The sequence below is a fragment of the Rhinatrema bivittatum genome, chromosome 2, assembly GCF_901001135.1.
Source record: "Rhinatrema bivittatum chromosome 2, aRhiBiv1.1, whole genome shotgun sequence".
NCBI lineage: Eukaryota > Metazoa > Chordata > Amphibia > Gymnophiona > Rhinatrematidae > Rhinatrema > Rhinatrema bivittatum.
In genome coordinates this window covers 689954719-689967700 of record NC_042616.1, presented here as the reverse complement: position 1 = coordinate 689967700, position 12982 = coordinate 689954719, and the positions used below count along the sequence as shown (strand labels likewise).

Genomic DNA, 12982 nt, shown 5'->3' with positions numbered 1-12982 from the left:
TGAGCCGGCACACTAAAACCCCCTAAAACCCACCCCCGACCCTTTAAATTAAATCCCCCACCCTCCCGAACCCCCCCCCCAAATGAGTTAAATAACCTGCGGGTCCAGCGGCGGTCCGGAACGGCAGCGGTCCGGAACGGGCTCCTGCTCCTGAATCTTGTTGTCTTCAGCCGGCGCCATTTTCCAAAATGGCGCCGAAAAATGGCGGCAGCCATAGACGAACACGATTGGACGGCAGGAGGTCCTTCCGGACCCCCGCTGGACTTTTGGCAAGTCTCGTGGGGGTCAGGAGGCCCCCCACAAGCTGGCCAAAAGTTCCTGGAGGTCCAGCGGGGGTCAGGGAGCGATTTCCCGCCGCGAATCGTTTTCGTACGGAAAATGGCGCCGGCAGGAGATCGACTGCAGGAGGTCGTTCAGCGAGGCGCCGGAACCCTCGCTGAACGACCTCCTGCAGTCGATCCTGCGGCCATTTTCCGTACGAAAACGATTCGCGGCGGGAAATCGCTCCCTGACCCCCGCTGGACCTCCAGGAACTTTTGGCCAGCTTGTGGGGGGCCTCCTGACCCCCACGAGACTTGCCAAAAGTCCAGCGGGGGTCCGGAAGGACCTCCTGCCGTCCAATCGTGTTCGTCTATGGCCGCCGCCATTTTTCGGCGCCATTTTGGAAAATGGCGCCGGCTGAAGACACAAGATTCAGGGAGCAGGGAGCCCGTTCCGGACCGCTGCCGTTCCGGACCCGCCGCTGGACCCGCAGGTTATTTAACTCATTTGGGGGGGGTTCGGGAGGGTGGGGGATTTAATTTAAAGGGTCGGGGGTGGGTTTTAGGGGGTTTTAATGTGCCGGTTTTGCGATTTTTAGATTTTTAGATTTTTCACGATTTTTCACGATATTTTACCCCCCCAAACGGCAACCATACGATTCCCTCCCCCCTCCCAGCCGAAATCGATCGTTAAGACGATCGAGGACACGATTCACATCCCTACTAGGTTAGCAAGTAGCTCATTTAAAATAATTCAAAGTAAATTCTTTTTCACTCAGCGCATAGTAAGCTCTGGAATTCATGCCAGAGGATGTGGTTATGGCAGTTAGTGTAACTGGGTTTAAAAAAAGGTTTGGATAAGTTCCTAGAGGAAAAATCCATAAACTGCTATTTAATCAATAAGAAATAGTAGCTTGGAATGTATTTGATGTTTGGTTACTTGCCAGGAACTTGTAACCTGGATTTGCCACTGTTGGAACAGGATGATGGGCTTGGTGGACCCTTGGTCTGACCCAGTATGGCATGTTCTTATGTTCTTCTGTGCACCATTCATTAGTGTGCCACCTGTGATTTTACACCTGTAATCAGGTTTTAAGTGAAAGGATTTAATTTTGAAGAACAGTCACCATGTGCCTGTGTGTTTCTTTTTAGTGGCCTACTGCAGAAGATCTCCATGAAACCCTAAGGGTCTTGAAAGATTTTTTTTCCATTCCACCCTGTCAGGAAAAGAACCCGGAGGTCTGAGTCAGAACGTGGCCTCAGCAGGCAGGCTGGGGCTAAAAATTCCCTCTCTGTCTCATCTCATCTGGATGTAACTCCCCCTCAAGGAACATGAGCCAGTAACAGATCAGCAGCTTCACCCTAAAAATAAAAATCAATCCCATGGAGTTTGTCTTTGAAAACCGGTGGCCCGGCAGGGGCTGTGGTACTTACTGTATGCACAGGTAGAAACTCCTTGCCAGGAAATACACAGGACTTAAAAATAGACTCCCCATCCATAACTTGCCAAGCTGGCCCCAGTTCCTCCCCTCCCCCATCCCCAAGACCAGTTCACCCCTTTTCACCACAAGAGGGTGGGACAATTTTATTTTTTTGTATCAAACATGTTTATTGATTTTCCATTAAAGAAACCATGAAGTGATATACACACATTACCATGACAGATAAATGTATACATTCGCCTGTTTGGATTACAAAGGAATACAAAGAATTTGGACGAATCTATAAATGAAACACCACCATCATAGAAGTTTGGCAAGAATACATAGCTTCACTTTCTCCTCTTACAAGAAATACTATCCTTAACTTGTGATTGGGTGGTACAATTTTAATAGGACTTTCTCGGCGGGGAAACACTGTTTATTCATAAAGAATCACTTTGAACATTTCTCCGACCCCCTGTATTTTTAAATCTGTGTAATAATTCACAAGTTGTCCTGCTCTCTGTCTGATGGCTCTATGTTTCTGTATTTCTATTTAAGAATTTATAGTTATAACGCTATCCTTATAGTATTTGTAAGGGAGGGATTTAATAGAAACTTGCTATCATTTTATTCTGCCGCTGTCCCTGGCTTCCCTGAAGTCAGCATTGCAAACGTGAGCCATCTAGAAAACCCTCCATACCAGATGGAATTTTGTCTCCAGATACTTTAAGAAACTAGAATATGTAAAAGTCTACCAGCAGGGATCACACGTTGTATTGCATGACCAGCGCTCAGGTTCAAGTCTGCCCATTTGGTAGGACGGTGAAACTCAGACAAGTCACAGAGATGATGCATTTGGGTCCTGAAAGGAAAGGCCAGGTGGCTGCTTACACAGAAGTGACCCCCGCCCCCCATACTGCAGAAGAGTAGCACGGAGATTTTTAGTCTTAAAGTCAGTACTCTAGGTGATAGATAGGAGAGAGAGAGACGAGAGGGGCTTCCAGTTCCTTCCAGTTCCCTCAGCTGCATTTCAGACGGAAACTCGAAGCTTTACTGACTATGACATGACTTCTTGTTTGGATCCAAAATATTGAAGAAATAAAGCAACGGGTGATCAGGTATAAATACAAAATCACTATTCACTGAATTCATGGTTAAAACTGGCAGAGGAAAATATAAGTACCAGTGATATTTCAAAGCTTTACTATCTATTGCAGAAAATGAATTGAATATGCTTTAAAAGGACATGGTAACACGTATCTTTCAGCAAAAAATAAAATGAATTAAAATAGCAAGTCTAGAACTGCATAGCCAACTTAAAAGAGCATGTTTTAAGACTCCACGACCTACATAAAGAATATCTTACAGCTGCTCCATGTTCATGGGAATACTTTGCATTTGCTCCAGGAAGATGGGAAGGAGGTGTATGGGTTTCTCTGTGTGGTTGGGGAGCTGAGTGTGAGTATGGGTGAAGGTGTGAGTGGGAATAGGGATGTGTATATGGGGCATGCTTCCCCGCCTTGTGTTCTCTCACACTTTGTCCACTTCATTCCTCCATACTTTCTCCTCCCACCCTCATACTCTTTCACACCCTCTCTACTTCCCCCATGTTGTCTCCATGCCTGGGAACTTTTTGAGTTGTGTTCTCCATGAGATTGTTGTTGCTTAACAGGCAGGGTGGGAGATGGGAAATGCGTATCAACTTTCTTTCTTCTCCTACCCTCATTCCCCATCACCCAAATACATACACTCTCTCTTTCTCTGTCTCCCTTTCCCTACTTCCAGGGATGATACAAGCACTCCTCTCCCTCCATTTACCTCTGAATCATTCACAATTCCCTGTTTTATGCTCAGTGTCTCCTTCCTCTTCCACCGTTCTGCCCTCAGCTGAATCCAGAGTCCCGAGATCACAGAGAGATACTGGCTGAGCTGTGCCTGCTCCAGCCCCTCACCTATTGTAGACACATGAGAAAATACAATTTCTCTGCTTCCTCCTCCAGCCCTTCTAGTTCTCCCCACATGCTGCTTGCAATGTCTGCTCCAGCCTCATCGCCTCCCTTCCTGTGAGGACAGGAAAAAGAAGAAGGAAGATGGAGTAGAAAAGGGGACAGGAGGGAAGGGAATAAGGCTGGAGTAGACAATGTTGAGCAGAAATCAACTGCTCTGCTCCCTTATCTAGCCTAGGATTGCCACCTGGCTCCATGTCATAAAGAGCAGGCTAATCCAATCCTGATTTAACCCTATTGCATACAGGGACATTTAGTTCTGATTGTCCCATTGATTTATCTAAGCCAATCAGAACTGCAAGTCCCTGCATGCAATAGGGTTAAACCAGAACTGGATTATTCTATTCCTTACGACATGGAACCATGAAGCAACCCTAGTCTAGCTCCTCCCCTCCTGCACATTGCCTGAATGGAAAACAGCGAAAGCAATAAACAGCTAGAAGCCTCTGCCCAGTGCTTTACAGCATTTCCACCAGAGACTTGGAAATGTATGCAAATTCCATGAGTCTCTGGAAAGTAATCAGGTATGGTTGTCTACCCTCTTCACCCAAATTACCTCTTCCATGTTCCCGCCCCCTTTCTCCTTCTTTCTCTCCTCTCCTCCTTCTCCCTCCTTTTCCTATCCCTCCTCCCTTTCCCTCCACCTCCACTTCCCCTCTCGCTTCTTCCACTTATTCCTCCTTTTTCCCTCCCTCCCTACTTTCCTGCCTTAGTTCCTATCTTGACAGTCAACAGCTCTTCTTCTTTGACTGGTGAGGCCTAGGACATTCACCAGCCCTGCTGCTCTGGCTGCTGGGTGCTCCTCAACTATAACTTATGGTCTGGATTTGTCTGCCTTCTTGCTGCTACTATGGGTCTGTGATGTCAGTGTCACAAATAGATGGATCATCAGTTGGAAAAGCCCAAAACATAAGCATGTTTTCTTTAAATCATAAAACACGCTAAAAAGTCATCTTTGGTCATTGTTTGATTAACTGTAGCTGGCAGAATAGCATGGTGTATTTCATTTGGTAGGTGACACAATCAAATGGATGTGTTTGCATTATATTTTCAGGCTCAAAAACATCTGCCACAAATCAGGCATGAGTGATATCATTTGCATCTTTGTTCTACTGTCTGAAAAACAGTTGGAACAACTTATAACACACTACAAAACGCAACAAGAGCAACCATTGTGGACTATCCCACTGTATTAACACAAATTTTTTATTTATGATTTTTGGGAGGAAGATAATTGGCCTGGCCAAAATAAACAAGTGATGAGCCAATGCACAAATATATTCTAACTTATAAAGAATTGTCTAACTAAAGCCATTCATTCCAACATAATCAAACTAATATTAATGCCACAAAAATGCTTTGGAAATTATGATTTCTTCTGGGTTCATGCACACAAGTCCCACCTAAGGACCAGTATGTCAATGTTAGCATGACTACCTAGAGCAAACTCATTTCTCATTGTTTTCATGCAGCTACTCTGGATTTTCAGCTAAAGAATGTTTCAAATGAAATACAAAGCTCACTAAGGGGGTTATTTACTAAAGGTTTATTGCGTGCATTAGGATGTTAATTAGCTGGAGGGGAGGAGTCAGGGTGGGGAGGGGGAGGAGTCAGCTGCGGTACCCCTGCCAGTGATACTGTTAGGAACAATCTTGCTGGCAGTAGCGCGGCGAATAGCACCACCTTTAATGGTGGCGCTACTTGCATGAAAGGCTGCGGCCGGCGAAATCACACCGTCATCGTGCGAACGGCAGCGGCCTTTCGCAGGCCCGCCCCCCCCCTGCTCCCCTTTTTGCGGGATTCATCATTCTGTGAAGAATGATGAATCCAGCCCTAAGCATGTAGAAATAAACAGCAAACAGTATACAGGTTATTCGCTGAGACGGGTCAAGAGAACAATTTTTTTCTGTGCAGGGAGCAACACTCTGGAATGCACTGCCTGGGTGTTTGAAAGCTGAAACTGGTGTGACCAACCCTTCAGTTTGTCACTAGATGGCCCTAGGTCCATTGCCATCTGGATTAGTAAGAGCATGGGATTTTCCATTCTCCTTCAGTCTCTCCATTGAGCTGACTGCGATTGGCTATCGCAGGGGCATAAGGCGGAGTTAGAGAAGTATAGTATGTGGTCATTTTGAGTTAGAGGCTGAGGAGTAAGGAGCACTTTTTTGTTTTCTCCTTGCTGAGCTGGGTCCACTAACCCAGCTTGGTATTATTTTCTTGCGTTTCGAGGAGATCCCTTCTCAGTACACTCCCTGCCTGAAAGGGTCCACAAAGATGGTAAAAGTGAAATTTTTGCAGCTTTTGATAAGTTTTCTTATTCTGGAGAACATCTTGTGCCTTGGGAAAAGAGCAACCCCCTGTAATCCTGAGAGCAGGGGCTGGGGACCTGTGAGCAACCCCCTCTACCCCTTAGAGGAAGTACAACCAGTGACAGCACTACCCAGCGTGAGACCTTCAGGACAGAAACCTTTGGGGTTTTCCCCTTTTTGATGGTGTGGAGGTTTTTCTCCCACCCTCTGCACAACCTGGTGAAGAAGATAGAGAGCTGTAAGCTGAACTGGAACAGTTGGGCCTCTCTCCCTGAGAGGTCCTTCAGGGTTATACCATCGAGCCTTGATCCCAATCGGATCTCCTCCCCAAGGGGATCGGGACGCAGGCTGTGGGCATCAGACTTAACTTTGGACTCAGGTAGGATCTTTTCATGGTGCGGGGTTTCCCCATAGAATTCCCCCTCTACTGGGCTGTTGCCCAGATGAACAGACAGTAGCAAACTCCCTCCCAGGAACTGGAGAGATGGACACCAGCTCCCCAGCAGAGACGCCGTGTAAATAGTTCAACTGTCCAGTTTCAGTTGTTGAATGTTTGTGGGACAGTGTTTGACCTTTTGGAAATGATCAGTAAATATGATTTGAATACCCAGCCTGAGTCCAGCCTCTCCGTCCTTGAGGAGACCTCCACACCAGAAAGATACACACACCGTAGAAGAGACTCTCCATTACCTGGGTCACAGAAGTTTTCCTCTCCCCCCCACAGAAAGAGCTCACTCGCAGGGAGATTCGGAAAGGATGGCAAGAGCAGCCTCAACTTATAAATACTTTTATGGCCCTAGAGGAACCAGCACAACCCTAGCAAAGGATTATACTGGGTTATTCAAGTCCAGAAAGATGATAAAAGCTGTTTTTTTCAGCAGGCCTTTAATATGTGATCGTAATAGAATGGCTGTGAGTATGATTATGAAGCACTATTATGAAGGGCAGATAATGTAAATTTTATGAGTGGATACTGTACCCTAGTGGGAAGCAGGAGATCATTTTATTGTTTTATGGTTTAATATTATTGCTTAATGGGTTTGCATTGTTAAATTTGTGTAAAGGTTGATGATGTTTTATGTTTTTATTATTGTTTTTATGTAATTGTGGATGTTTTCTTGGAAACTGCCTAGAACTGTTGATAGATGGTTAATACATTTTTAAATAAATAAATGCCTTTTGATCAGACTATCCTTACACATTTATGATTGGATTTCAGGTACCTTCCACGTTGAATAAAATAATGCAGCTGTCGTGCTAGTCCTCTTGACTGCACACAAAGCAAGGTGAGACCTTTTTGCCAGGCTAATACAATTCAGCTCTGAACTAGCTTGCAAGAGATACAGCAGGTTGGTTTCTTTATACAGTGCTATGCGGCATCTTCACATGAAATCAAGCTTTAGTATGCCCAACAAAGACTGATGTATTTACAATACTTAAAGTAACACTTTGTTAAATGTTTTAAAAAAAATTGAACCTCAATTATAGTATATTAAAATTGTATTTTAAAAACTCTGTCAATATTTATTCCCCCTTGACTTGCTATGTATAAAAAAGTTACCTCTATAACCCACTACACAATATGTAAACACTTTGGCCACACATACATGCTGTACTAATAAATATCAAGAGCCCACAATGGCTCTATTTGGTCTTTAAAAGGAAGTAAAATCTTTGGCATAAAGGAAGATAATTATATTCATTGGCACACTTCAGCAAAGCTCAGCTATAGCCTATTAATAAGTTATAGATAAGCAATCCAGTTTAGCCTCTGATTAATTGCTATGCTTTATCATATTGTGCAGACAAACCAGTTCTAATACCAATCGGTTAAGCCGACTCACTCTATTAGGAAAGCTGATTAATAAAACTGTGATATGTTATACTATATTGTTACTAAACTGAGATAGTATTAGTTTTATAATAGTTCTCACAGTTACATAAGTGTTTATAAATATAAACATTCACAAATTACTCAGAAGCAAGAAAAGATTGACAAAGAAGGTCTCAACTGATGATCCTTTGCATTGAGAGATCCTACTTGTGCTGTTTTCTTTTTTAAAACACCGTAGAGTAAAACTCAGTCCCCTTACACCAACATTTTAGAGATACAAATAAAGATCTGTTAACAAGTGGGTGCTGGGAAGGCCATTCTGGTGTGAGATGCGTGCAATCTGTTTTTCTGCTTAGATTGGTTTTTGCTGCAAAAACTAATTCGTACAGCTATTTGTCTCCTGTAGCTGTCCTTGCTAGCCACTTGCTTATTGGGTAGTGATAGGCTGACTGTTCACCAACAATTTTAACTTATACCAATCAGTTTCTTTGGACCAAATCAAAGGCCCAACCAGCTTTGTCTCAGGCTTTTAACTTCTGCACTTAAGGAACTGTCAGTGAATATCCAGTCCATAGGACTCTGCTGCTGCAGTACTAGGAACTGGAAGTCACAGAAACCCCAGAGCCTAACAGTAATGTTAACAGTGACTACAATTCCTTTTTATGACACTGATGGATCTTAGGGGCACATGGTTTACTATGCCATTATTTCTTCTGCTATGTTTTGATTTTCTGTTATATCTCTTTCTACCTACTGATCAATGATAAAGGGACCAGCAGACAACTAATAAAATCTGGACATTCCATTACATGATGACCAAGGCAACCTCAGAATTTCACTTAAGAGAAAAGAATTGTATTTTTTTCCCACATAATCTGGTGCTGGGGCAGGGGATGGTGGTTTGTTCAATGGAAGGAGGCTCTCACAAGTCGATTTCTCAGAGGTTGAGGTGGGCGATAGTTGGACAGCAAGAAACAGGCTGGCTCACCCTTAGCAGAAGAAAGCAGACTGCGGAACTTGGCAAGCTGCCAATAAAAAGAGAATAAAATTCAGTATAAAACGGTCATGCAGCGTTCAACTGAATAATAAAAATGCTAGCTAGATATCACCTTTTTGCCACCACAATACTATTTGCTATGCTATTTGCTATGGTGCATGCTGTTTGCCCCATTGTAAATACAGAAGCCAATATTCAGTAAGTCAGTGAGCAGAGAAGTTATCTGGTTAAAATTAATTGGATATCTTGTTCAGCATATTTAGCAGGATAAATGTTCTCCCTAAAGGTATCCAGCAACCTTTAGCCAGAATACATTGAAATCTTACTTGTTATGTTTGAATATAACTAGTTAGGTCTGAAGATTTTCCAGCTGCTTGTGGCCAGATAACTTGCTACTTAACCAGCTATATTCAGTTAAGTGGTTGCAAAGAATGCTTCCAACATTCTTGTCAGACCAATGCTGGAAGAAGGTAGGAGATTTCAGTGCTCCCGATAGGGATTTCAGAGAATCAGAAGGGGTGCCTGGGGGGTGGGGATGGTTGAAAGGAATTTGTGGGTGGGTGGGTGAGGAGGGGATAGGAGGGGATCAAGATTGGGTCACTATCACTCCCTGTTTTTTGTTTCTTTTAATTTGGTGGGCTGAGAGGGGCATCACGCCCACACATTGTTAAACTGTTTCCTGGTGTGGGGGACTGGGGGATGTTGTTTAAGTTTTCTTTTGCAAACACTTAATTGGGTATATTTTTAATAAAGCCAGTTAAGAAGCAAGATATCTGGCCACATGCGACCTGGATAACTTTAGGACTGCTCTGAGGCTGCCAGATGTGGCTGAATATTGGCTAAGTTATCTGAAGAGCTTTGCTCCACCCCAGCACGCCTCACTTTTATCCAGCTCGGCTTTAGCTGGATAATAATTTATCCAGATAAAACGTAGCCAGGCATGGGGTGAGGAGGGGGGAACGTACGGAAGGATATATTTAAATGCCGGACACATTCTTCTGAATGTGAACCTCACAGTGATTGCAAACCTTTGTGTAGTAGACACTACCGCCACGCTACTTGTAAGTCCCGCATTCGCAGATGTCAGCAGGATTAGTGTAGGATGGAATGAAGGGGGAGGTTTCCATTCAGATTCAGCCTCTCCCTTTCACGGGGTCTGGAATGGCCGTCCCACTGGTAAGGATATTTAGCTGTGCTCTGTCTAGAGCTTGAGGAGGCAGTCCCCAGGAGGAAATTAGAAGCTTAGATTCAGTTGTTTTTTCCGGGCCCAGTCAGAGTAGGCAGGCAAGCCCTGCTTGGTGGTCCTGACCAGGGTCGGAGGGCTTTCCATTCCAGTCCACTTACAGGCTGGATCCGATTTTCCCTCTGGGTGCCTTTTTTGAATTTGTATTTTAAGTGGTAGGAGCCTGGGCCCAGGGAACCCTGTGTCTGAGCTGAGCAGGTTAGGGAAGATCTGCTCTCCATACCCTCCATGAGGACCAGGCTGTCAGTGACCTGCTGCAAGGATACACTCCGGTGTTATCTTCAGTTTTTAGAAAGGATTTGATTTCAAGATCTAGAAGTTCTGGATGCCCTTCCTTCCTGACTAAAGCATACAGAGTTGCCTGCTTCAGGGGATCCCTCCCATCAGGGATCAAAACAGAAGAGATAAAAGACCTATATCAGAAACAAAGAACATCCTTGAAGACACCCATCCGATGTTTTCAAAACCCTGGGGGGAAAGAGAGAGTTTATCTCTCTGTGCAGAGACAGTAATTTTGTATCTTTGCCGGTTGGAAAGGGGTGTCCTGTCCATCCACAGGATACCCTGCCCCCCCGGGGGACTCTATTTTTCCAAGCACTGGAGGGGAGAAGTTCAGGAGTCAGATTTTCCTGCACAGATTGAGGAAAAGATTGCAACAGTAAAAGACTTTGTGGTGCTGTGGATTAATTTGCTGTGCCATCCTTCACACCTTTACAACAGTAAAGACTTTATTTGGACCCTAACACAGTGGCTCCAATGACTTTATTTACCATATCCAGCACACACTGGGACATGCAAGTACCCCTCTCCCAGGGATCAGAACAAGGGCACAAGGGGTCACCCTCAGCACGCAAGGCCTTTGGAGTAATCTCCCCCCCCCCCCCCCTACTTGACAAAGGATCCAAGCCCTGGAAATAAGAGTCAGTGTTCAAGCTAGCCTGGGACGCTTCCAGTCCCGAAGAGTAAAACAAAACTTTTATGGCACTTTCAGGTGGCAAGCCTCAGCCAGGGATGGGGTTACATGCACGCAGGCTAGCACACAGGTTAACCCACGACTGAACGCGCATTATGGGGTAGATTTTCAGACGAGCGCGAACAGCCTACTTTTGTTTGCGCTCCAGGCGCAAACAAAAGTACGCTGGATTTTAGTAGATACGCGCGTAGTCACGCGTATCGGCTAAAATCCTGGATCGGCGCGCGCAAGGCTATCGATTTCGTATAGCCTGCGAGCGCCGAGCCGCGCTGCCTACCCCCGTTCCCTCCTAGGCCGCTCCGAAATCGGAGCGGCCTAGAAGGGAACTTTCCTTTGCCCTCCCCTCACCTTCCCCTCCCTTCCCCTACCTAACCCACCCGCCCGGCCCTGTCTAAACCCCCATCCTACCTTTGTTGGGGGATTTACGCCTCCCTCTGGGAGGCGTAAATCCCCGCGCGCCAGCGGGCCTCCTGCGCGCCGGGCCGCGACCTGGGGGCGGGTACGGAGGGCGCGGCCACGCCCCCGGGCTGTAGCCACGCCCCCGTACCCGCCCCCAAAACGCTGCCGACACGCCCCCGCAACGCCGTGCGCTCCGGCCCCGCCCCCGACACGCCCCCCTCCGAGAACCCCGGGACGTACGCGAGTCCCGGGGCTCTGCGCGCGCCGGGAGGCCTATGTAAAATAGGCTTCCCGGCGCGCAGGGCCCTGCTCGCCTAAATCCGCCCGGTTTTGGGCGGATTTAGGCGAGCAGGGCTCTGAAAATCCGCCCCTTAGGGCGCGCGCCCATAACCTCTTATGCAATAAAGAGATCGGCACGTCCAAAATGCCCATCCAAACCAGCGCATAGCTAATAGAGCTCCTCACATGTAAATTCCATGTTGATGATGCCATTAGCTACTGCCCCCTTATATAAAAAATAAATGTGTGCCTGAGGCGCACATTTTTACCCTCAAAAATTAACGCCAGCCCTGGAGCTGGCGTTAACTCTTGAGGAGCCCCAAAAACAGAAAAACAGAAAATACTGATTTTCAGTAGTTCCTCTGACTTAATATCATGGTGATATTAAGTCAGAGGAACCAAAAAAAAGGAGTAACTTAAAAAAAATAAATGTCTTGTCGGCAGTCAGGTTAGGAAAATGGATGCTCAATTAACAAGCATCCATTTTCCTAATCCGTGGCTGTGCATAGCTTAGAGAAACAGACGCTCGTGAAACTGAGCTTCCTTTTTTCCTAATCTGCGCACAGCCACTTCTCCTGGGCGCCCGATGCCATGGACATGCTCGGGACGCACAGTTTATCCCTAACACATCCTTTTTAGCGGGGCGGCTCATATTGCATCAAGCACCCAGGAGAGGTGATTGTGAGAGCATTAAAAAAAACGTGCGTCCAGGTTGGATACACATTTTTAGCACGTCGGTACCGCACCGGCCTGCATTTCATCCAAGAAAGATCCCAAAACACTGTGCAATTTACTACTTCCAATAAGTAAGAGTAACCCCCCTTTCACTGGGGTCACCTTCCCAGTCCTGGAGCGCACTGGACCGCTCAGCAAAGATGGTGAAAAAGTTCTGGGGGTCCATGGAATGGGGCAGGGCACTCCTGCAAGGCCGCTGAGAGGAAGTTACCACCAAAAAAACAAACAAACCACAGTCCACACAAAGTTGTGCGCCAAACAGAAATGTACACTCAAAATATAGTCCAGTTTCAGCAACTTGTTTCAGATTGTTGCAGTCCTCAAATCCGGCTGTTCTAACCTTTGGCTCTTAAGACCTTTGAAGAAGATTTTCTGAAAAAAGGACTTTAGGTCAGTGATACAAGCGATGGTCCTTCATGCTCTGTACTACTGCACTGTCCTGTTTATTGGTTTACCTGCTTAGGCACTGCGTGCCCTAAAGTTGCTCCAGACCTCTGCTGCCTGTCTTATTTCTGGCCTCAGT

The 12982-nt window shown here is 45.8% G+C and overlaps 1 protein-coding gene across 3 annotated transcripts in view; it reads right to left on the bottom strand.

Moving 5' to 3' along the window:
* Positions 1–5470: 5470 nt before the first annotated feature.
* The window catches only part of LOC115085495 (carbonic anhydrase 13-like), a 46361-nt gene continuing 38849 nt past the window's right edge, over positions 5471–12982 (bottom strand). For all 3 annotated transcript variants that reach the window (XM_029591590.1, XM_029591589.1, XM_029591592.1), the window contains one exon: positions 5471–8858. In XM_029591590.1, the coding sequence (XP_029447450.1) occupies positions 8739–8858 (120 nt within the window). In that variant the 3' untranslated portion in view covers positions 5471–8738. The remainder of the gene's footprint in view (positions 8859–12982) is intronic.